This window comes from Schistocerca piceifrons, chromosome 6, assembly GCF_021461385.2.
Source record: "Schistocerca piceifrons isolate TAMUIC-IGC-003096 chromosome 6, iqSchPice1.1, whole genome shotgun sequence".
Classification (NCBI taxonomy): Eukaryota; Metazoa; Arthropoda; class Insecta; order Orthoptera; family Acrididae; genus Schistocerca; species Schistocerca piceifrons.
Window position 1 is genome coordinate 593,307,788 of NC_060143.1, and position 23,268 is coordinate 593,331,055.

The 23,268-nt window shown below is 46.6% G+C and overlaps 1 protein-coding gene across 1 annotated transcript in view; it reads right to left on the reverse strand.

Moving 5' to 3' along the window:
* LOC124803480 (cadherin-related tumor suppressor-like) overlaps positions 1-23,268 on the reverse strand; it is a 112,476-nt gene that overhangs the window by 12,729 nt on the left and 76,479 nt on the right. Inside the window, exons 4-5 of the mRNA XM_047264672.1 lie at positions 9,787-10,395; positions 1,227-2,270 (exon numbers count right to left, since the gene is read on the reverse strand). Coding sequence (XP_047120628.1) covers positions 1,227-2,270; positions 9,787-10,395 — 1,653 coding nt within the window. The remainder of the gene's footprint in view (positions 1-1,226; positions 2,271-9,786; positions 10,396-23,268) is intronic.

Below are 23,268 nucleotides of genomic sequence, written 5' to 3' on the forward strand. Positions count from 1 at the left end.
TAGAGTCCATGCAGCAATAGGGCCGCCATTCCGTTTCACTGTCAGTTGTGGGCGAGGTGGCGACTGTGGAGCACCAGGTTTCCTGCGTTTTTGAGTTCGCGAAAGGTGAGTCGGAAATCGCAGGGCAGCGGGCATTTCGAACCAAATTCGATATTCGATCACGAACTCGCAAAAGCATTAGAAGTTGGTTTAAGCAATTTAAACAGAGGGAGTGTGTGCAAAGGAAAAAGCACAGGCCGACCGCGTGTGTCCGAGGATGATGTCCGACTGGTTCAAGGAAGTTTCGTGCACAGTTACAGTAAGTCTACCAATAGAGCCAGTCGAGAACCTGGAACACCCCAACCAACTGCACGGAAAGTTCTGATACGGCGTTTGTTGTACAAGCCCTACCGATTACAACTTGTGCAGGCTCTCAACCCCAATGACAGAGAGAAGCGTCTCGCATTTTGCGGTTATGTGCTAGCAAAGATGGAGGATGACGCATTTCTACAGCGTATAACTTTTGCTATGAAGCGACGTTCCACCTTAGTGGAAAAGACAACAGATGTTCGCTTATGGGGTTTGGAAAATCCACATTCACCATTGCAACAAGAAAGAGACTCATCGAAGATCAACATGTTCGGTGCCGTATCCCGTACAAAGGATTACGGACCATTTTTCTTTGCGGAAAGAACTGTTGTAAGTATGACTATTATCTCAAGTTATAGAAGATTCCCATGGCTTCATTTACCAACAGGATGGAGCTCCGTCCCATTGTCACCGTGATGCATGAGGGTTTTTGAATGACTCCCTTCCTCAGCGCTGGATCGGTGACAGGGGATTCTAGGACCCGGCTGTGCACTTGTGGCCACCGAGATCTGCGGATGTCACACCACGCGTCTGTTTCTTATGGGGTTATGTAAAGGAAGCTGTTTACGTTCCGCCTCTACCAACCACTCTGAACGATCTGCGGAACCAGATCACTGCTGCCGTGGACTGACTAACAGCAGATACGGTTGAAATGGCTCTGAGGGCTATGGGGCAACTTCTGAGGTCATCAGTCCCCTAGAACTTAGAACTACTTAAACCTAACTAACCTAAGGACATAAAGCTCGTTCTATTTGGATTTGTCCTCGAACAAATACCGAGTTTTGAAAACGGGTCCACCATTTGGAATAACCCCGAAGTAGCAGAACCTGCTAGAGGGCAGATCTGCCTAAAGTAAGAGCGGGCGAGTGAGCACGCACCTGGGTGCCGACGCCGGCCGCCTCGGAGACCTGGACGCGGTAGGGCGTGCGCAGGAATCGCGGCGCGTTGTCGTTCTCGTCGGCGACGTGCACGTACACCTTGACGCGGTCGGCGAGCGGCGGCGCGCCGTTGTCGGTGACGGTGGCCTCCAGCACCACGTAGCTCTGGCCCGTGTCGCGCACCAGCTGCTCGCGGTCGAACACGTGCAGCGTCTTGACGAAGCCGTTCTTGGGGTCGACGGTGAAGTCGCGCTGGTCGGCGCCGCCCGACAGCGCGAACGTCAGCTCGGCGTTGCGGCCCACGTCGCGGTCCGACGCCGACAGCTTGCCCACGAACGAGTCGGGCGGCTCGTTCTCGCGCACGCGGAACTCGAACGTGGCGTTGGCGAACTGCGGCGCGTTGTCGTTCTCGTCGACGACGTGCACGGTGACGGGCACCTGCGACGAGCGCGGGGGGTCGCCGCCGTCGGAGGCGGTCACCAGCAGCGAGTAGTAGTCGCGCTGCTCGCGGTCGAGCGCGCTGCGCACGTACAGCCAGCCGTCGGGGAAGACGCCGAAGCGGCCCGCCGCGTCGCCCTCGCTGATGGCGTAGCGCACCTGCCCGTTGGCGCCCAGGTCGGCGTCGGACGCGGCCAGCGCGAAGAAGCGCTCGTTGACGGGCGTCGACTCGAGCAGCGACGTCTCGTACGACGTGTGGTCGAACACGGGCGTGTGGTCGTTGACGTCGACGACGAGCACGGAGAGGGCGTGTCGCGCGGTGCGCGGCGGCTGCCCGCCGTCGGTGGCGGCCACCTCGACGGAGAGCGCGGCGCCGGGCGGCGCGCGCACCGGCCGCCGCAGGTAGACGACGCCGCTGGCGGCGCCCACGCCGAACTGGCCGTCCGGGTCGCGCGCCAGGCTGTAGGCGAGCCGGCTGTTGGCGGCGGCGTCGCGGTCGCGCGCCCGGCACAGGCACACCTCCTGGCCCACGGCCGCGTTCTCCGCCAGCCGCACCTCGGCCGGCGCGCCCGGGAACTCGGGCGCGTTGTCGTTCAGGTCCAGCACCTGCCGACACACACACACACACACACACGCCGTGACACACCCGGCGAGGCTGGCCGTCTGGGAATCCGACAACAGACAGCCGAAAACTACACATACAGCCCCAGAAACTCTTCTAAAATGTAGGTAAGCGGTACAGCCCGACCTATGTACTTGTGGTGAGGTCCATCTTATATCGTTCCGACTCCGCACCTTCTACTAGCCGCACCTCGTACTAGCTGGTACACGCATCCTTTGATTTGCTCAAAACTGCCCTGACCGTCAGCACACCAACTCCGAAACACACATATTTTACTTTGTTCTACTTCTTCTGCTACTACTGATAGTGAGATTCTACTAGATAAACTACAAGCATTAGGAATAAGAGGTGTAGCTTATGACCAGTTCCTATCGAATCTTCCAAGTAGGGACCGAAGGCAGGAGACAACGTATACCTCAAACGAGCCTAACCTTTTTATAGAAGACTCGCCGGAACCAAATACAATAATCTACGACGTCCACAGAGAAGCACATAAGGACCAATAAGGTCCCTTATACACTAAAGAGCCAAAGAAACTGGCATACCTGCCTAATATCTCTGACGTAGTGCTCGAGGCAACTGACACCGTGAATCCTACAGGTCTGTCCATAATCCGATATGAGTACCAGGGGGCGGACATCTCTTCTGAACAGCACCTTCCGAGGCATCCCAGGCATGCTCAATAATTTTCGTGTGTGGCGAGTTTGGTGCCCAGCCGAAGTGTTAAACTAAGAACAATGTTCCTGAAGTCACTCTGTAGCACTTATGGACATTTGGGGTGTCGCACTGTCCTCCTGGAATTGACCAAGTTGTCGGAATACACAATGGACGTGAGTGGAAGCAGGTGATCAGACAGGATGCTTACGTACGTGTGACCTGTCAGAGTCGTACCTAGAGCTATCAAGAGTCCCATACTCCAACTGCACACGCCCCACACCATTTCAGAGACTCCACTGCTGACATGCAGGGCCCACGGATTCGTGAGGTTGTCTCCAGACCCGTACATGTCCATTCGCTCCATACAATTTCAAACGGGACTCGTCCGACCAGGCAACACGTTTCCAGCCATCAACACTCCAGTGTCGGCGTCGACGGGCCCAGGCGAGGCGTAAAGCTTTGTGTCGTGCAGTCATCAAGGGAATACGAGAGGACTTTACACTCCAAAAGCCCACATCGATTATGTTCCGTTGAGTGGTTCGCACGCTCACACTTGTTGATGGTCAGCATTGAAATATGCAGCAAATTGGGAAGGGTTGCACTTCTGTCACGTTCAACGATTCTCTTAAGTCGTCGTTGGTCCCGTTCTTGCAGGATCTTTCTCCGGCCGCAGCGATGTCGGACATTAGATGTTTTGCCGCATTCCTGATATTCACGGTACACTGATGAAATGGTCGTACGGGAAAATCCGCACTTCATCGCCACCTCGAAGACGCTGTGTCCCATCGCTAGTGGGCCGACTACAAGATCACGTTCAAACTCACTTAAATCTTGATAACCTGCCATTGTAGCAGCAGTAACCGTTCCAACAATAGCACCAGACACTTGTTTTCTTATATCGGCCTTGCCGACCGCCGTGCCGTATTCTGCCTCTTGACATATCTGAATAGGCATTCCTATACCAGTTTCTTTGGCGATTCAGTATATAAATCTATGACTTTCCTAACGTTCTTAGACACAGCGGAAAAGTTCTCTTTGCCGACGGCAGCAGTGTGATAGGTAATAAAAAAAAAAAAAACCACCTGCTTGCAGAGAAAAGAAGAATGAAACCCACAAGGAAGTTTACAATAAGTCAGTATAAAAGTAACGTAGAACGTAAAGAAAACAAACGCCATGAACTTCATTTTGAAGAAGGAGAATTATACTGTTTACTTAAATGTAGACGGCACCTTCATAGGCTCCCTAACGAACACAAAATTTCTACTCATTCCCAGCTGAATTTATGTGAAGACACGAAGAGACCTGCAGACAGAATGTCATCAGCATGTTATGGTTCAAATGGCTCTGAGCACTATGGGACTTAACTTCTGAGGTCATCAGTCCCCTAGAACTTAGAACTACTTAAACCTAACTAATCTAAGGACATCACACACATCCATGCCCGAGGCAGTAATCCAACCTGCGACCGTAGCGGTCGCGCGGTCCCAGACTGTAGCGCCTAGAACCGCTCGCCCACTCCGGCCGGCAGGATGTTATGATCTTAGAGTCCTATTATCGTTTAGTAAACAGTCACTGTCTTTTAGATAAACAGCGTTCATACTACTCCTATCCTTGTCACTCTTAGCTGTGGATTTCTTTTCTGATGAACAAATGAACAAAGTTACAGAAACAGGTCGTAACAATAATAACTAAAAACAGTAGTCAAGCACATCGTACAGACATGTTGAAAACAATGCGTATTTTAAATACATCATATGAGTACATTTACCAATCAGTTGTACACATCAAAAATAACATTGATAATTATTGCACAAACAGCACTGCCCATGACCATGGATCAAGATGTAGAATGAACTTACATTTACCGAGACAGAATAAACATAAAACTCAAACAGCATCTACTGGCAAGAAAGAAAACTCTAAAATAAATTATCCAAGAAGATTAAAGAGATCACTAAAACAAACTTATTGAAAAAGGCAATTAAGAAGTGGCTGTTAAGCAATATATTCTATACAGTGAACGATTGTTTTGATAACACTGAGTACAGCCTTGGTAAAAGAAATGTAACACAAATAAAAATAATAACGACAACTACAAAACGTCTATCATTTCATATAACACTTTCATCTTATTTTTTACTTTCCTTTTCTGTGAAAAAACACACTCACAGAACTATGGAATGTATTAAAACCTTATCCTCTTTCTGAGCACAACATCTCACTAATTACAGACGGATGCTGATTCAGTTTTTACGTCTAACAAATATGAAGTTGCAGTACAGGAAACAAACCAAACATCGTCACTATCGTCTTCATATCAGCTGATAGTGTGTGTAGTGTCTACCTTGTATATAGTGTGTGCAGTGACAGAGTGAGAAATGAATGAAAAGTATAGCACAAGCTTTTTACATTATTAAACAACTTATTTCCTAAACAATATTGCACTAGTGATAAACCGGATGAGATGGCACACTTCAAAAAAACCGGCCTCGTATTCAGCAGAATAAAGCCTCCGATCTTCACGCGACCATCCTGATTTAGGTTTCTCGCGATCTCCCTTAACGACTTCAGGCAAATGCCAGGCTGGTTCCTACTACGAGGACACGGCCCCCCACGTGTCCCAAACGGGATTTTTTTCAGTCCCCAATAAAAACAATTCACCTCCGCTGTGTTTTAAAAATAACACAGCTTTGCACACCAGAAGTTAATTGTGGTACAGCATGTGTTTCAATCTCGAAGATTCAGTACGGACAGGACCATCCGGTAAAAAATGTGTTTCCGCAACCAGGAAAGAACGTGTGTTCTGCAGTTCCAGAGATATCAGATCGCTGCTCCGTAGGAACAGGAGAAGTTGGGGACGAAAGCGTATTCTGCTGTCTCAGAGATATTAACGCTCGGTAGGAACAGCAGCAGCCAGGAAAGACGGTGCGCTCTGCAGTCTCAGAGATATCAGCGCTCTGTACGAAAAGGAGCTGCCAGAGAGCAAAATGTATTCTGTAGTCTAGGAGATATCAACGCGCGATAGGATGAGGAACAGCTAAGGAGGAAGATGTGTTCCGTAGTATTAGAACTATCTAAGCTCAGCCTAATTCTTCAGATCTACTGAGTTTTCCTTGGTAGTGACAACATATGAGGTTCCAGAAATATCGGTGATGTTAATAGTAACCTAATATCATAACGTAAACGAAGTATCAAATACGTAGTTTTCTTCCTGTCACTATCTATCTATCTTTCTATCTTTACTAATTTAAACCATTACATATAACCGCAGTGTTTTCACTTGTTCGCTGAACATATGTAGCCTTCAGTTTATTTTCTTTTGCAAGATCTTGAACATCTTGGCTTCTCCTCTCCCGGAATACTTCTGACTTTCCCTTTTATTTCGGTTCTGAGAGCCCTTTAGTCCTACGGTAGTTGTAATTCACCACCACTTGTCTAATAATTGTTTTCCTCACCCAGCGAGATGTAATGCACTCTTTCGTGAGCAGCATGATTCAGATTCCCGCCAGGTCAGATTTAAGCGTTCCACGCTTTCGCTGCAACTGGTCAGAGAGACTATGGTCGGTATACAGCCCCATCAGTGCTCTGTATGAGCAGGAGCTGCTGGAGAACAAAATGTGTTCAGTAGTCTAGGAGACATCAACGCGCGATAGGAAGAGGAACCGCTGGCTGCTCCTGTTCCTACCGAGCGTTGATATCTCCGAGGTAGCAGAACACGCTTTCGTCCCCATCTTCTCCTGTTCCTACCGAGCATCGATATCTCTGACACTACAGAACACACCTTCTTTCTTGGTTGCGGAACACTTTCCTCACTGGCTATCCCTGCTTCTACCAACTAGTGCCCTGTCTCTAACGAACTCCTCTTCCTTTCTTAACTTTTTAGAATTGTGTGTCCTATTTTTCTCAATCGGATAGGCAGTTTGCCGCACCCTTCAACTGCAATCGTTTGGAGTTTTTCATCCACTAGTCCTGCACCAAGTTCGTCATAAAATTGCTTTTACTCTTCGCTTATATAACGGAGCAGTGTCCGTATACCAGTACCCTCGCAGACTTCATTACGACGCATCCTCTTCCACACGCTAGGCTGATGAGTGATCATACTGGCAGCCAAGTATCTGGGAACGGTGCCATCACGCAAGCTGCAATTACAGATGAAATGCTTCGAGCTGCTCATGTTGAATTATATTTTTTAATTCAACATTTGAAATAAAAAGGCAAGTGATGTCAACACTTCTTTAACCAGAAACTTGCTGCTGTTTATTATCTCTAAATTGTGATGTATTATACTGTAGATTCGGTCGTGCTTAATTAGCGAACTGTATTGGCGTTTTGTCTTTTGAGAGCGATTTCTGTCAGTCAGAATGAGGAGCACTGTGCCGTTCCGCAGGCTCCCTTTCAACTTTGTACATCACTTTCTTCCACTGGTAGACGACGCTTGACGAATACCAGTAGTCCGTTCCCTGGTTACCCACAAGGTAAGAATCAGCGGGGAGGGACGATTTTCCTACTTATCGCCGCTAGAATGGTTCGCCCCATTGAGGGCTTTTTTTCTGTTATATTACATGCAGTGTTGCAGACTCCATTATTCAACAAGTCACAAAGCTGAGTAAACCTTTTTAACTCATTTGTGTTGACTTTTTACTAATTTACTAGAGTATTGTAGAACCTTCGCTCTCCTTTCTTTTTACCTGATCCTGGGGCATAGCTGCGTAATGGTGGAAGGGAGAAACTCTGTTAGCCGTTTCACCAACTCACAGACTCATCCCACCGAGACAACAGTGGCAACTCGGCGTCCACAGCAATAGCGACGAGGCCATTACAAAAAAGGTTCACATAAAAAGGTGACTTGGCGTCACTCAAGTGGCTTGGAGGGCAGTTGACGCTGTCTTTCAGCACCCATCCACGCGCAAGGGAACCGAGTTGTGTGAAGACTGATCGAGGTGCTAATTAGCAGGTCCACCTCGGCAAAGATCGGGAAAGGGCGACCGAAATAAATCTTACTAAACGAAGCTACAGATGTCATGACAGCAATGGACCACCGTAGCCATACCAAAAACGCCCAGGTTCCATTCCAGGGGTAAGTGACAATGTTTTTGGACAAAGTCCGTATTCCACTGCAATATCTGAAAATACACGTACTAATTGTGGACGTGTGGATCTCGGTGGTTTTCCTAGAAACAGAAGCAAAAATTTAAAAAATTAATCAACATATATCGTGTGGAGAAACGGTCTCAGTCCTGGCCTGGGCTAACGTTTAAATGTCGAGTAATGTTGCGAAATAATACTTGTCGTACTACACTGAAGCGCCAAAGAAACTGGTATAGGCATGCTCATTGAAATATGCGCATTGAGATATGTAAAGAGGCAGAATACAGCGCTGCGGTCGGCAACGCCTATATAAGACAAGTGTCTGCCGCGGTTGGATCGGTTACTGCTGCTAGAACGACAGGTTACCAAGATTTAAGTGAGTTTGAACGTCGTGTTATTGTAGGCGAACGGGCGATGGGTCACAGCATTCAGAAATGCCGAAGAAGTGAGGATTTTCACAAGTGTACTGTGAATATCAGAAATTCGGTAAAACAGCAAATCTCCCGACATCGTTGCGGCTGGAAAAAGATCCAGCAAGAACGGAACCAACGACGATTGAAGAGAACCGTTCAACGTGACAGAAGTGCAACCCCTCCCCAAATTGCTGTAGATTTCAATGCTGGGTCATCAACAAGTGTCTGCGTGCGAACGATTCAAAGGAAAACCATCGGTATGGGCTTTTGGAGCCGAAGGCCCAGTGTTGTACTCTTGATGACAGCACGACAAAAAGCTTTACGCCTCCCATGGGCCCGTCGACACCGACATTGGATGGTTGAAATAGTTCAAATGACTCTGAGCACTGTGGGACTTAACTTCTGAGGTCACAGTCCCCTAGAACTTAGAAGTAGTTGAACCTAACTAGCCTAATGACACCACACACATCCATGCTCCGAGGCAGGATTCGAACCTGCGAGCGTAGCGGTCACGCGGTTCCAGACTGTAGCTCCTAGAAACGCTCGGCCACTCCGACCGGCCCCGACATTGGACTGTTGATGACTAGAAATATGTTGGCTGGTCGTAAGAGAGTCGTTTCGTAGAGCGGATGGACGTGTACGGGTATGGAGACAACGTCACGAAGCCACGGACGGGGCATGTCAGCAGGGGCTTCTCAAGCTGGTGGAGGCTCTGTAACGGTGTGTGTCGTACGCACCTGGAGTGATATGGCACCCGTGGTACGTCTAGATAACGACTCTGACAGGTGACACGTACGTAAGCATCCTGCGTAATCACCCGCATCCATTCATATACTTTGTGCATTCCGACAGATTGGGCAATTTCAGCAGGACAATGCGACACCCCACACGTACAAAATTGCTACAGAGTGGCTCCAGGAACCCTCTTCTGAGTTAAACAGTTCCGCTGGCCACCAGAGCCCCTAGAAATCTCTGGGACGCCTCGCAACGTGGTGTTCAGAAGAGATCCCCACCCCCTCGTACTATGACGGATTTACGGACAGCCCTGCAGGATTCGTGTGTCAGCAGCACTTCAGACATTAGTCGAGTTCGTGCTTCGTCGTGTCGTGGCACTCGTGTGTACTGTTGGGGGCCCTGCAAGATATTAGGCCGGTGTACCAGTTTCTTTGGCTCTTCATTGTAGGTGCTGTAGTAGTGGATAGTTGTTACGAACTTGTAAGACATCCTGAGGGACATAAACTGTGTTATTTGTTGGAAAGTCGCTCAGCCGGACTGAGGCCGTTTGAGTGCGGACTGCCGTAGCCGGTAGATACGTCCGGCAGGGAGAGGCGTGGCAACTGACCGTGACGTTGACGACGGCCTCGCCGGCGGCGAGCCCGGCGCGCGCCAGCACGCGCAGGCTGTAGCGCGCCACGCGCTCGCGGTCCAGCGGGCCGCGCGTGCTCAGCACGCCCGACGCCGCGTCCACGGCGAAGCTGCCCTCCGGGTCGCCCGCCACGACGGCGTACGTCACGGCGGCGCCGGCGCCGGCGCCGGCCTGGTGGGCGCGCGCCACTCGCACGCGGCCCACGACGCGGCCGCCCGCCGCCGCCGCCGCCGGCGCCGCCTCCGAGCCGTCGTCCTCGGCGACCTCGAAGTGGTAGCCGGCGGCCGAGTCGAACTCGAGGGCGGCGAGCCGCGCGCTCGCCACCAGCTCCACCGTGGCGTCCGGGTCTGCGCGCCGGCCGCCGCCGTCGCGCGCCGACACGCGCAGCCGCCACACCGGGCCGCCACTGCCGCCGGCGCCGCCCCCGGCGTCGTCGCCGCCCCCGGCGTCCTCCGGCGGCGGCAGCGGCGCGCGCAGCGTGACGGCGCCGGAGCGCGGATCGACGGCGAATAGCGCAGCGTCGCCCGCCTCCAGCGCGAAGCGCAGCTCGGCGTTGGCTCCCTCATCGCGGTCGCTCGCCGACACCTGCAACCCACACGGCCGATGCAGCGTCCGCGCGCCACTGCGACTCCGGAAAACAGTTGCCACATACAGAAAGCGCTACACCGTACACTCCTCAAAAACTCGAGAGGGAACTTTATAAGACGTGTAAGCGGACGGACGGGTGGAGACGGTGGTACGGGCGCACGACGGCAAGTTCCTTAGCGCCAGTGCAAAAACAGATGAGGACGACTAAAATACCCAGTAGAGAAAGATAAAGCGGCAAGTAATATACGTGTAACAAAGGGTGGAAGACCGTGTGGGACCCACACCGAAGCAGGAGACGAAGCGTGGCGTCAGTAGTAAAACATTAACGACACAGGAAGAAAGTGGTAGAAGGAGCTAAAACAGTAGAGCAAATGGAAGTGGCCGGTTGACCGCAAGCAGAAAAAGGAGGAGCCAGCCACTCTGAAACACACTAAAAGCTCCAGCCTATAACTTTACACCAGAATCCAGACACATCGCAAAACTTTAAAAAACCCTAGCAACACTCATCTCGTCGTCGGCTAACATTGAGGGCAGATCCCACCAATTTTTGCTGCTGCCCTCGCATCGTGGTGTAAAATTCACTCTTTTTAAAATGTGAGGGATAGTGACGTGTACGGCACAAGCGTCACAAAACGGGGGACCCTCCCGCCGTAATACAAAGCTATGTGTGGGAGGACAGTGTCCAATTGTGACAAGAGTGAGTGCCACTTCATCCCGCCTGAGCAACTGGTAGGAGGAACGCCACGGCCGGATTGTTGGATTCACCAGCCATTCCTCCTCCCTCAACTGCATGCACTTGCTGTGTAGGACTGAAACGACAGAGTGCAAGAGAACAGCACGTGCGCTGCCTCGCCTCCTACCCTACGCAGGTCTGCTTTGCAGCCCGATCGGCCTGTTCACGTGCAAGCGACAGCACTCTTCCCCTCGACAGTCGATAGCAGTGTAACAAAGCAGCTACGGAAGCGAAGAGAGCCTTCACCACAGATTTAAGTCGAGTCGAAGCCTGCTTCACAAAAGTGAGGTGAACGAAGTGAAATTGATCCAGGGAGAGCTGCTTCTTTTTACACATCCGTCTTAGCAGCCGTCACTGGACGTCAGTTCTGTATAGTGTGTTACGTCTCGTTTAGTGTCAACGAGTTACAACAATACGATAATGAACTACAATGTCCGCTATGGCCGGGACTCGAACCCCGGTCTTCTTACGTATTACACAGAACTGGTAACCATTACAGCATCGCAGCACTACGGTCAGTACTGCAGCACGATCTACCCAAGTCGAGTGCCCTCCTCCAACACAAACTTCAATTCGTATCTTCAGCCTATTGTCGCAAATTTTTATTCATTTCTTCTGCTTCCATCATTATCGTAGATAAACATTGGACTTGAATTTCTCGGGGAAGATTTAGTTATAAGATGTTAAAACAGTGTACAATGTGCTTACGTTTTTGCGTGAAAACAGCGAAGCATGTTTGACTTATTACAATGACTGTACCGTATTTACAAATGGTGGCTCGATGTCACTAAAAACCAGTTCTACTCGAGTACGTGGATGTGGCTTTTACGCATAAATTGACTTCCGATTCACTTTCTCAGTAAGTTTGGTGCGCTTTCTGTGGCAAGATACATCCTTCTTATTGTTTTCTGCTCTGAACATGGTCGTCATAGACCTAAATTAATTACCCGTTGTAAAATATTCTAGCCTGTAACTGAAACAAACTTGGGACACCTTTCCTGGACTTCTGTGGATTACTACCGTCGCTATGTCGGAACTGGTCAATGCGAGGAACGTTCACTGAATCTGCAAATAAAATTTTGCCTTCGGATCTGAGTAAAAAACCAAACAAGTTTTGGTCTTACGTAAATTTACTCGGTCGCTGGACGAACGAAAGGTAACAATCGACAGCAAAAATGCCCAGTTCATTCCAGTTTTCAAGAATGGTCGACAGATACATGCATCTAAATGCGTGTGTCCAACTATACTACCGCATTTCTCATATCCATCTGTTCTAGATTTATCGACCATAATCTGTGCCTTGTTCGTCCATGAAATACAGATTCCCGCGGCCATCGCCGAACAGGTTGATGGCACGGTTTCGATTTCAGAGAGCCATTAATAACGGTCCGCACTGTAGTTTAGTGAACAAAATATGAGCTTACCTAGAGTCGGACCAGATCTGATAGCATGCAGGACTCACTTGCAGACAGAAACCACAGAACAGAATCGACAGACATACACGTAATTTCAGGACTATCCTAAGGGGGTGTGGCAGGGTTTTACTGTTTAACAACGCGGATATCGCCGCAAATTCCATGAGGTTGCTCGTAGACGACGTGCTCTATGCAACAAGGTAACAGCGCCACAAAACTAGCGAAATGCACCGACATCAGCAGTGGACCGGTCATTGGTCCACGGATTGGCAGCTCACACTGAACATAAACAACTGCAGCGTATGAAACATCCTGGCACATTTAAACTGCGTGCCGGACCTAGGCTGGAGTCTCCCTGCTGCACAGTGAAAATTTCAATCTCGAGGCATCCCCTAGGCTGGGACTAAGCAACGTCTCTGTAATATCCTTTCTTTTGGGAGTGCTAGTCTTGAAAGTTTTGCAGTAGAGCTTGTGTGAAGTTTGGAGGGTAGGAGATGCTATGAGGAGAGGTCGTGAATTGTGGTACGGTAGCTCACTTGACCGAGGAAGTCAAAGGACCCCTCATCTTCTCGGTCTGGCACACATTTTTAATCTGTCACGAAATTTCATATCAGCGCACACTCCGCTACAGTGTGGAAATTTCATCCTGGAACTGTAACGTATTACATAGAAATAGGCAAAGAGGACCAAAATAGTTCTGTAGGGAGCACATTATGCTTATGTGGGAGCGATCTAGATGGTTGTAAAACAATAAACTGGTAGCCAAGATAGCAGGAATTCTTTTTATTCCACGATTACCGGTTTCGGCGAAACTAAAGCCGCCAAGATCGGATCTAGGGAGGACAGAAAACACTAATAAAAGTGGGCTCGGAATCCGCTTATATAACATGTATACATATAAATTTTGGTACATACCTTAGGACACACATAGGTTACAACATCAAGGCAAACAATGGTGATATTAATAGTTGCCTATAACACGCAAACCTTACAATATTGTCGTAAGTAGCACATAGGCGTCCAAGAGAGATGACATTATAAATATTACGTGTCTCCATCACATACAAGCTTGACATTCTAGAAAACATTCAAATTTATAGAAACAAAAAAAGATACCCTAACTAATTGCTTAATGATCAACTTGAATCTGCAGACCATAATTTCTTTAGTATTTTTGACGAGACACCAAATATTTGACGTCAAGGCAGGATTCAACATAAAACAAGTTTGTTACCAAAAAAAGAGACACAGTGCATATCGTCGACATTTGCAGTGTTCAGTAGATATTTTCTGTGCAGTACAGATACAAACACGAATAAGGATAATGAAATCAAATGACTGAAATAACTCAAAAAAATACCGCGAACAATCTCCAACATTTTGGCAATGGATGTTCCGCCTTCCCCGAGTTATAAATATACATCAGAGCAGCTTATTTGCCTCTGCTGTCGCAAGCCAGCCATAACGCTACGTAAAAGTCAACGTAAAGGACTTGTGAGATCTGTGCGAGTTTTTTGAACATGTCTGACAGGAGAGCTGTTTATTGAAACTTCCTGGCAGATCACAACCGTGTACCGGACCGAGACTCCAACTCGGGACCTTTGCCTTTCGCGGGCAAGTGCTCTACCAACTGAGCTACCCAAGCACGACTCACGCCCCGTCCTCACAGCTCTAATTCCGCCAGTACCTCGTCTCTTGCAGCTTCTGTGAAGTTTGGAAGGTAGGAGACGAGGCCTGGGATTGCAAGACTACTCCCTCCCTCCCTCCCAGGTGCTCCTGTTCCTATTGGCCATCTAGGTTGGTGGCGCAGCGATCGAAGCTCTCGACTCACGGTAGCAAGAAAGCATGTTCAGCTGTCCAGATCTGAGGTGCTCGTACTTTGCCCCATTCGCTTCAGACCAGTGATGGTCAAACAGCGGCCCCCGGACCGCACGCGGTTCGAGTCAGCTATTCCCGCGGTCCGCGGTTCTCAGCCGTACTTTATAACACGTGTAATACGCTTCTAGCAACTAACAACACAATCCAAAAACATCCATTAACGTTAATAGCGTCTTAAGAGTGTATTTTTCTTGCTCAGTAACTAACAAAAATACTTGCAGAGACACTAATATTTTGAGATGTGCTTAATACCAATTGACGTTGATGAATTCGGCCACGAGCTGGACAAAGTTTGCCGCTTACGTCAGGGCCAGAGAGGTACGTAGAGCGGCCACCGGCGTGTTTCGTGAAGGGAGAGGGGCAGTACTGCACTGCACTGTATTGTTTGTCTTCCAGTGGCAGCTTACGAGCGCGCACAACCAGCACGGATCATCCGCCGTGATAGAAATGTCAGACGGAAGCGACACGGGTTCGTGAATGCACATTATAAAGACGCTCCGCTTCAAACGTGGTACAGGACTGTAGGAAGAAATATGAAATCAAATTAAGGTCGTCATAATACGATGCATTGAGAAAAGAAAAATGACATTCAAAATATTCAGTAACCATGTGTGAACGTGTCTCATATTGCAATACTGCTATGAACTCATATAACATAATAATTTGTGAAGGTTACCAATCAATAGTACGTTTGGTAGGGGACGGTGTGGTTAAATAGCCAGGACGAGAAAAAATAACAGTTACTTGTTTTTTGCCCTGAACTGTGCTGGTGCCTGCCTAATACACAGCGCTGTTGCCGTCAGTGAGACAGACGAAGCTTTTTCGATATTTTTTTTAGTAAAAACTTGTTTGTTTTTGAGTCGTCTGATGTGAGACAAGCAGTTCACATTGTTCTTGTAACCTCACTTGTACGAAGAGTAATAACTTTTTACAGTATCAGTGTTGAAACAACGTCCTTTGGCCTAGAAATATAGGTCCTTGTTATTTATTTCATTTAGATAGTTCCTTCTTAGGGTCACTAATGCTGACACGGCGTCCGAACGGGAAAAAGTGACCTCACATTCGTCGGGAAAAGTGGCCCAGGTGTCACTCGAATAAGAATGAATTACTTTCAAAAAACAGACAGAATACAACAGATAAAACTGACTTCTAAACGCTCGTAACACAACAGATAAAACTGACCTCCAAACACGTTTATATACCAAGCTATCATACGCCATTTTATTTCTTTGTGACAATTTTCAATTAATAGGGTTACATTACTGAAAGACGTCTCGGTTATGCTATATTTGGTCTGATACAAAACTCCGATAGAAAACGGTCTTCTGCAGGCGCTTCTTATTGTTTCAGATAATGTGGCTGAAGATACCTAGAAGATGTGACAGCAAATCAGAAAAAAACGAGAAAGGGGTCCTGCTGCAGTGGCTTTGGCCACAGTGCTCGCATTAGGTACGCAAAGTTGATCACTATGTAAGTCTTCAGAAATGATACATGTAGTTCCAATACATTATTTTATTTTTTTACTTTAAAATATTTGCTGTAATACCTTATCATATGCAGGTACAAAACATGTTAGTGGTGAGCTACTATCACTAACCACGGTTTATTGAAAACAGAATTCCTCTACGGGCGGCCACAGCACTGCCTCGCTCCCATCCCCCTCCCCCCCACCCACCACAATCACCACCAACCACCTCCCCACCCCATGCGTCCCGAGGTGCCGCCCGATATCGTAAATATTGGCTCTTACATAAGGAGAGTTTGACGACCACTGCTTTAGACGTAAGCCTAGCTGCTGTTTGGGAAAGGACACGTGGTTGTTCTGTCGCAATTCGCGCTCGGTCCATAATAGCCTCGTTATCAAGTCAAGGTTAATCTCTTTCTTATCACAACCACACAGTAAATTATATGAACTATGTCACCTCACTGAGTTTTATGTAATAAACTGATTGTAAGTTTATTATTGAAATGCTTTTGTTTGGTTACCATTATCATAATTATTACTTTTAGTTCGTCACGTTCAAGTACTACTTCATTTAGTTCTCTTGGTATTCAGCTATTGTTCATTTAATTAAATTATACACACACATGTATATCACAATTAAATGATAATACCGTGACTCAATTTGATTTTGAAGAACCCACAAAATTTAAGAGAACTTGCGGAAATCACTGCACTTGTCTCTGAAGGTCTCGCCGGTTAGCTGCAACTCTGCTAAGTGATATATGATCTCCTGAACCTGTATATTGTATTTACTCTCACACACAGAATCTTCGGAGCCTGTACAGTATTAGTGCAATTACAGACTCCGTCGACTCATGCATGTCCTAACGAGATACGTAGATTTCCACAGCATACCATGATGAAGTGACGTGCTTGTAGAGTAACCAGTCAACATCCACATATCAATGTACGAAAATCCTATAACAATACTCAACATACACAGTCAGATCAGTTACTTATAGATAAATAAAAAAAATGGGGACTACTGAAGAACGGGATAAAACCCGGTCGGCTTTGACCAATGACGACAAAATTTGTCAGAGATGATTTATTACACTGATTTGACAGCAAAGACAAGTGTTCATAAACAAAGGAATGCAAGAGAGAAAACAAATGGTAAACGTATATAACGTCTATTAATATTTCGAACATAATGTTAAGAATATCCCTTGTTTGCGTCCTAGAACTTCTGAAAAACAATAAAGAAAAAAAGGGGGATAGAAATAACGGTAGCATGGAATACCTCAGTTGGTATAGTACGTAAAGAAATATGAATGTTTTAGTTGGACCACTTTTTTCGCTTTGTGATAGATGGCGCTGTAATAGTCACAAACCTATGCCTCTCAATTTTAAACGAACAGTTGGTAACAGGTAGGTTTTTTAAATTAAAATACAGAACGTAGGTACTTTTGAACATTTTATTTCGGTTGTTCCAATGTGATGGTTCAAATGGCTCTGAGCACTATGCGACTTAACTTCTGAGGTCATCAGTCGCCTATAACTTAGAACTACTTAAACCTAACTAACCTAATGACATCACTCACATCCATGCCCGAGGCAGGATTCGAACCTGAGACCGTAGCGGTCGCTCGGCTCCAGACTGTAGCGCCTAGAACCGCACGGCCACTCCGGCCGGCTCCAATGTGATACATTTACTTTTGTGAACTTATCATTTCTGAGAACGAATGCTGTTACAGCGTGATTACCTGTAAATACCACATTATTCCAATAAATGCTCAAAATGATGTCCGTCAACCTCAGTGCATTTGGCTATACGTGTAACAACATTCCTCTCAACAGCGAGTGGTTCGCCTTCCGGTGCCGGACATCCATCATCCATCATGTTCCCCCCCCCCCCCCCCCAAAACCATGGACCTTGCCGTTGGTGGGGAGGCTTGCGTGCCTCAGCAAAACAGATGGCCGTACCGTAGGTGCAACCACAACGGAGGGGTATCTGTTGAGAGACCAGACAAACGTGTGGTTCCTGAAGAGGGGCACCAGTCATTTCAGTAGTTGCAGGGGCAGCAGTCTCGATGATTGACTGATCTGGCCTTGTAAAACTAACCAAAACGGCCTTCCTGTGCTGGTAGTGCGAACGGCTGAAAGCAAGGGGAAACTACAGCCGTAATTTTTCTCGAGAGCATGCAGCTTTACTGTATGGTTAAATGACGATGGCGACCTCTTAGGTAAAATATTCCGGAGGTAAAATAGCCCCCATTCGGATCTCCGGGCGGGGACTACTCAAGAGGACGTCGTTATCAGGAGAAATAAAACTGACATTCTGCGGATCGGAGCGTGGAATGTCAGACCCCTTAATCGGGCAGGTAGGTTAGAAAACTTAAAAAGGGAAATGGATGGGTTAAAGTTAGATATAGTGGGAATTAGTTAAGTTCGGTGGCAGGAGGTACAAGACTTTTGGTCAGGTGAGTACAGGATTATAAATACAAAATCAAATAGGGGTAAAGCAGGAGTAGGTTTAATAATGAATAAAAAAATAGGAGTACAGGTAAGCTACTACAAACAGCATAATAATGAACGCATTATTGTGGCCAATATAGACACAAAGTCCACATCTACTACAGTAGTACAAGTTTATATGCCAACTAGCTCTGCAGATGATGAAGAAATTGATGAAAAGTATGATGAGATAAAAGAAATTATTCAGGTAGTGAAGGGAGACGAAAATTTAGTAGTCATGGGTGACTGGAATTCGACAGTAGGAAAAGGGAGAGAAGGGAACATAGTAGGTGAATATGGATTGGGGGAAAGAAATGAAAGAGGAAGCCGTCTGGTAGAATTTTGCAAAGAGCATAACTTAATCATGTTCCAAGAATCATAAAAGAAGGTTGTACACATGGAAGAATCCTGGAAATACTAGAAGGCATCAGATAGATTACATAATGGTAAGACAGAGATTTAGGAACCAGGTATTAAATTGTAGGACATTTCCAGCAGCAGACGTGGACTCTGACCACAATCTATTGGTTATGAGCTGTAGATTAAAACTGAAGAAACTGCAAAAAGATGGGAATTTAAGGAGATGGGATCTGAACAAACTGGTTAAACCAGAGGTTGTACAGAGTTTCACGGAGAGCACAAGGGAACAATTGTCACAAATGTGGGAAAGAAATACAGTATAAGAAGAATGGGTAGCTCTGAGGGATGAAGTAGTGAAGGCAGCAGAGGATCAAGTAGGTAAAAAGATGAGTGCTGGTAGAAATCCTTGGGTAACAGAAGAAATATTGAATTTAATTGATGAAAGGAGAAAATATAAAAATGCAGTAAATGAAGCAGGCAAAAAGGAATATAAACGTCTCAAAAATGAGATCGACAGGAAGTGCAAAATGGCTAACCAGGGATGGCTAGAGGACAAATGTAAGGATGTAGAGGCTTATCTCACTAGGGGTAAGATAGATACTGCCTACAGGAAAATTAAAGAGACCTTTGGAGAAAAGAGAACCACTTGCATGAATATCAAGAGCTCAGGTGGAAACCCAGTTCTAAGCAAAGAAGGGAAAGCAGAAAGGTGGAAGGAGTATATAGAGGGTCTATACAAGGGCGACGTACTTGAGGACAATATTCTGGAAATGGAAGAGAATGTAGATGAAGACGAAATGGGAGATACAATACTGCGTGAAGAGTTTGACAGAGCACTGAACGACCTGAGTCGAAACAACGCCCCGGGAGTAGACAACATTCCATTAGAACTACTGACGGCCTCGGGAGAGCCGGTCCTGACAAAACTCTACCACCTAGTGAGCAAGATGTATGAGACAGGCGAAATACCCTCAGACTTCATGAAGAATATAATAATTCCAATCCCAAAGAAAGCAGGTGTTGACAGATGTGAAAATTACCGAACAATCAGTTTAACAAGCCACAGCTGCAAAATACTAACGCGAATTCTTTACAGACAAATGGAAAAACCAGTAGAAGCCAACCTTGGGGAAGATCAGTTTGGATTCCGTCGAAATATTGGAACACGTGAGGCAATTCTGACCTTAAGACTTATGTTAGAAGAAAGATTACGGAAAGGCAAACCTACGTTTCTGGCATGTGTAGACTTAGAGAAAGCTTTTGACAATGTTGACTGGAATACCCTCTTTCAAAAGTCTAAAGGTGGCAGGGGTAAAATACTGGGAGCGAAAGGCTATTTACAATTTGTACAGAAACCAGATGGCAGTTATAAGAGTCGAGGGATATGAAAGGGAAGCAGCGGTTGGGAAGGGAGTGTGACAGGGTTGTAGCCTCTCCCCAATGTTATTCAATCTGTATATTGAGCAAGCAGTAAAGGAAACAAAAGAAAAATTCGGAGTAGGTATTAAAATCCATGGAGAAGAATTAAAAACTTTGAGGTTCGCTGATGACATTGTAATTCTGTCAGAGACAGCAAAGGACTTGGAAGAGCAGTTGAATGGAATGGACAGTGTCTTGAAAGGAGGATATAAGATGAATATCAACAAAAGCAAAACGAGGATAATGGAATGTAGTCGAATTAAGTCGGGTGATGCTGAGGGAATTAGATTAGGAAATGAGAAACTTAAAGTAGTAAAGGAGTTTTGCTATTTGGGGAGCAAAATAACTGATGTTGGTCGAAGTAGAGAGGATATAAAATGTAGACTGGCAATGGCAAGGAAATCGTTTCTGAAGAAGAGAAATTTGTTAACATCGAGTATAGATTTAAGTGTCAGGAAGTCGTTTGTGAAAGCATTTGTATGGAGTGTAGCCATGTATGGAAGTGAAACATGGAAGATAAGTAGTTTGGACAAGATTAGATGGGTAGATCACATAACTAACGGGGAGGTATTGAATAGAATTGGGGAGAAGAGGAGTTTGTGGCACAACTTGATAAGAAGAAGGGACCGGTTGGTAGGACATGTTCTGAGGCATCAAGGGATCACAAATTTAGCATTGGAGGGCAGTGTGGAGGGTAAAAATCATAGAGGGAGACCAAGAGATGAATACACTAAGCTGATTCAGAAGGACGTAGGTTGCAGTAAGTACTGGGAGATGAAGAAGCTTGCACAGGATAGAGTAGCATGGAGAGCTGCATCAAACCAGTCTCAGGACTGAAGACCACAACAACAACATCCAGTCCGCAGCTCGTGGTCGTACGGTAGCGTTTTCGCTTCCCGCGCCCGGGTTCCCGGGTTCGATTCCCGGCGGGGTCAGCGATTTTCTCTGCCTCGTGATGACTGGGTGTTGTGTGATGTCCTTAGGTTAGTTAGGTTTAAGTAGTTATAAGTTCTAGGGGACTGAAGACCATAGCTGTTAAGTCCCATAGTGGTCAGAGCCATTTGAACCAACAACATCCATCATGTTGGAAGTACATCACCATTCTGTCATGCAGTGAAACATCTTGTAGTAACATCGGTAGAACATTACGTTGGAAATCAGCATACATTGCACCATTTAGATTCCCATCGATAAAACGGGGGCCAATTATCCTTCCTCCCATAATGCCGCACCATACATTAACCCGCCAAGGTCGCTGATGTGCCACTTGTCGCAGCCATCGTGGATTTTACGTTGCTCAATAGCCCATATTATGCCGGTTTACGTCACTGCTGTTGGTGAATGACGCTTCGTCGCTAAATAGAACGTGTGCAAAAAATCTGTCATCGTCCCGTAACGTATATCAACTGCGTTTTTTAAATAGGAATAGCGTTTTTTTTTTTTAAATAGGAACCCCCATTTTTTGTTACATATTCGTGTAGTACGTAAAGAAATATGAATGTTTTAGTTGGACCACTTTTTTCGCTTTGTGATAGATGGCGCTGTAATAGTCACAAACAAATGGCGCACAATTTTAGACGAACAGTTCGTAACTGGTAGGTTTTTTTTAAATTAAAGTACAGAACGTAGATACGTTTGAACATTTTATTTCGGTTCTTCCAATGTCACACATGCAACTTTGTGCAGATTTTCTGAGAACGCACTCTGTTACAGCGTGATTACCTGTAAATACCACATTAATCCAATAAATGCTCAAAATGACGTCCGTCAACCTCAATGCATCTGGCAATACGTGTAACGACATTCCTCTCAACACGAGTAGTTCGCCTTCCGTAATTTTCGCACATGCTCTGACAATGCGCTGACGCATGTTGTCAGGCGTTGTCGGTGGATCACGATAGCAAATAACCTTCAACTTTCCCGACAGAAAGAAATCCGGGGAAGTCAGATCCGGTGAACGTGCTTCGATGACCAATCCACCTGTCATGAAATATGATATTCAATACCGCTTCAACCGCACGCAACCTATGTGCCGGACATCAGTCATGCAGTGAAACATCTCGTAGTAACATCGGTAGAACATTACGTAGGAAATCAGCATACACTGCACCATTTAGATTGGCATCTATAAAATGGGGGCCAATTATCCTTCCTCCCATAATGCCGCACCATACATTAACCCGCCAAGGTCGCTGATGTTCCACTTGTTGCAGCCATCGTGGATTTTCCGTTGCCCAACAGTGCATATTATGCTGGTTTACGTTACAGCTGTTGGTGAATGACGCTTCGTCGCTAAATAGAATGATTGCAAAATATCTGTCATCATCCCGTAATTTCTCTTGTGCCCAGTGGCAGAACTGTACAAGATGTTCAAAGTAGTCACCATGCAATTCCTGGTGCATAGAAATATGGTACGGGTGCAATCGATGTTGATGTAGCATTCTCAACACCGACCTTTTTGAGAGTCCCGATTCTCGCGCAATTTGTCTGCTACTGGTGAGCGGATTAGGCGCGACAGCAGCTAAAACATCTACTTGGGCATCATCATTTTTTGCAGGTCGTAGTTGACGTTTCACATGTGGCTGAACGCTTCCTGTTTCCTTAAATAACGTATCCGCGCGGGATTAGCCGAGCGGTCTGAGGGACTGCAGTCATGGTCTGTGCGGCTGATCCCGGCGGAGGTTCGAGTCCTCCCTTGGGCATGGGTGTGTGTGTTTGTCCTTAGGATACTTTAGGTTAATTAGTGTGTAAGCTTAGGGACTGATGACCTTAGCAGTTAAGTCCTATAAGATTTCACACACATTTTTTTTTTAAATAACGTAACTATCCGGCGAACGGTCCGGACACTTGGATGATATCGTCCAGGATACCGAGCAGCATACATAGCACACGCCCGTTGGACATTTTGATCACAATAGCCATACATCAACACGATATCGACCTTTTCTGCAATTGGTAAACGGTCCATTTTAACACGGGTAATGTATAACGAAGCAAATACCGTCCGCACGGGTGGAATGTTACGTGACACCATGTACTTATACGTTTGTGACTATTACAGCACCATCTATCACAAAGCGAAAAAAGTGGTCCAACTAAAACAT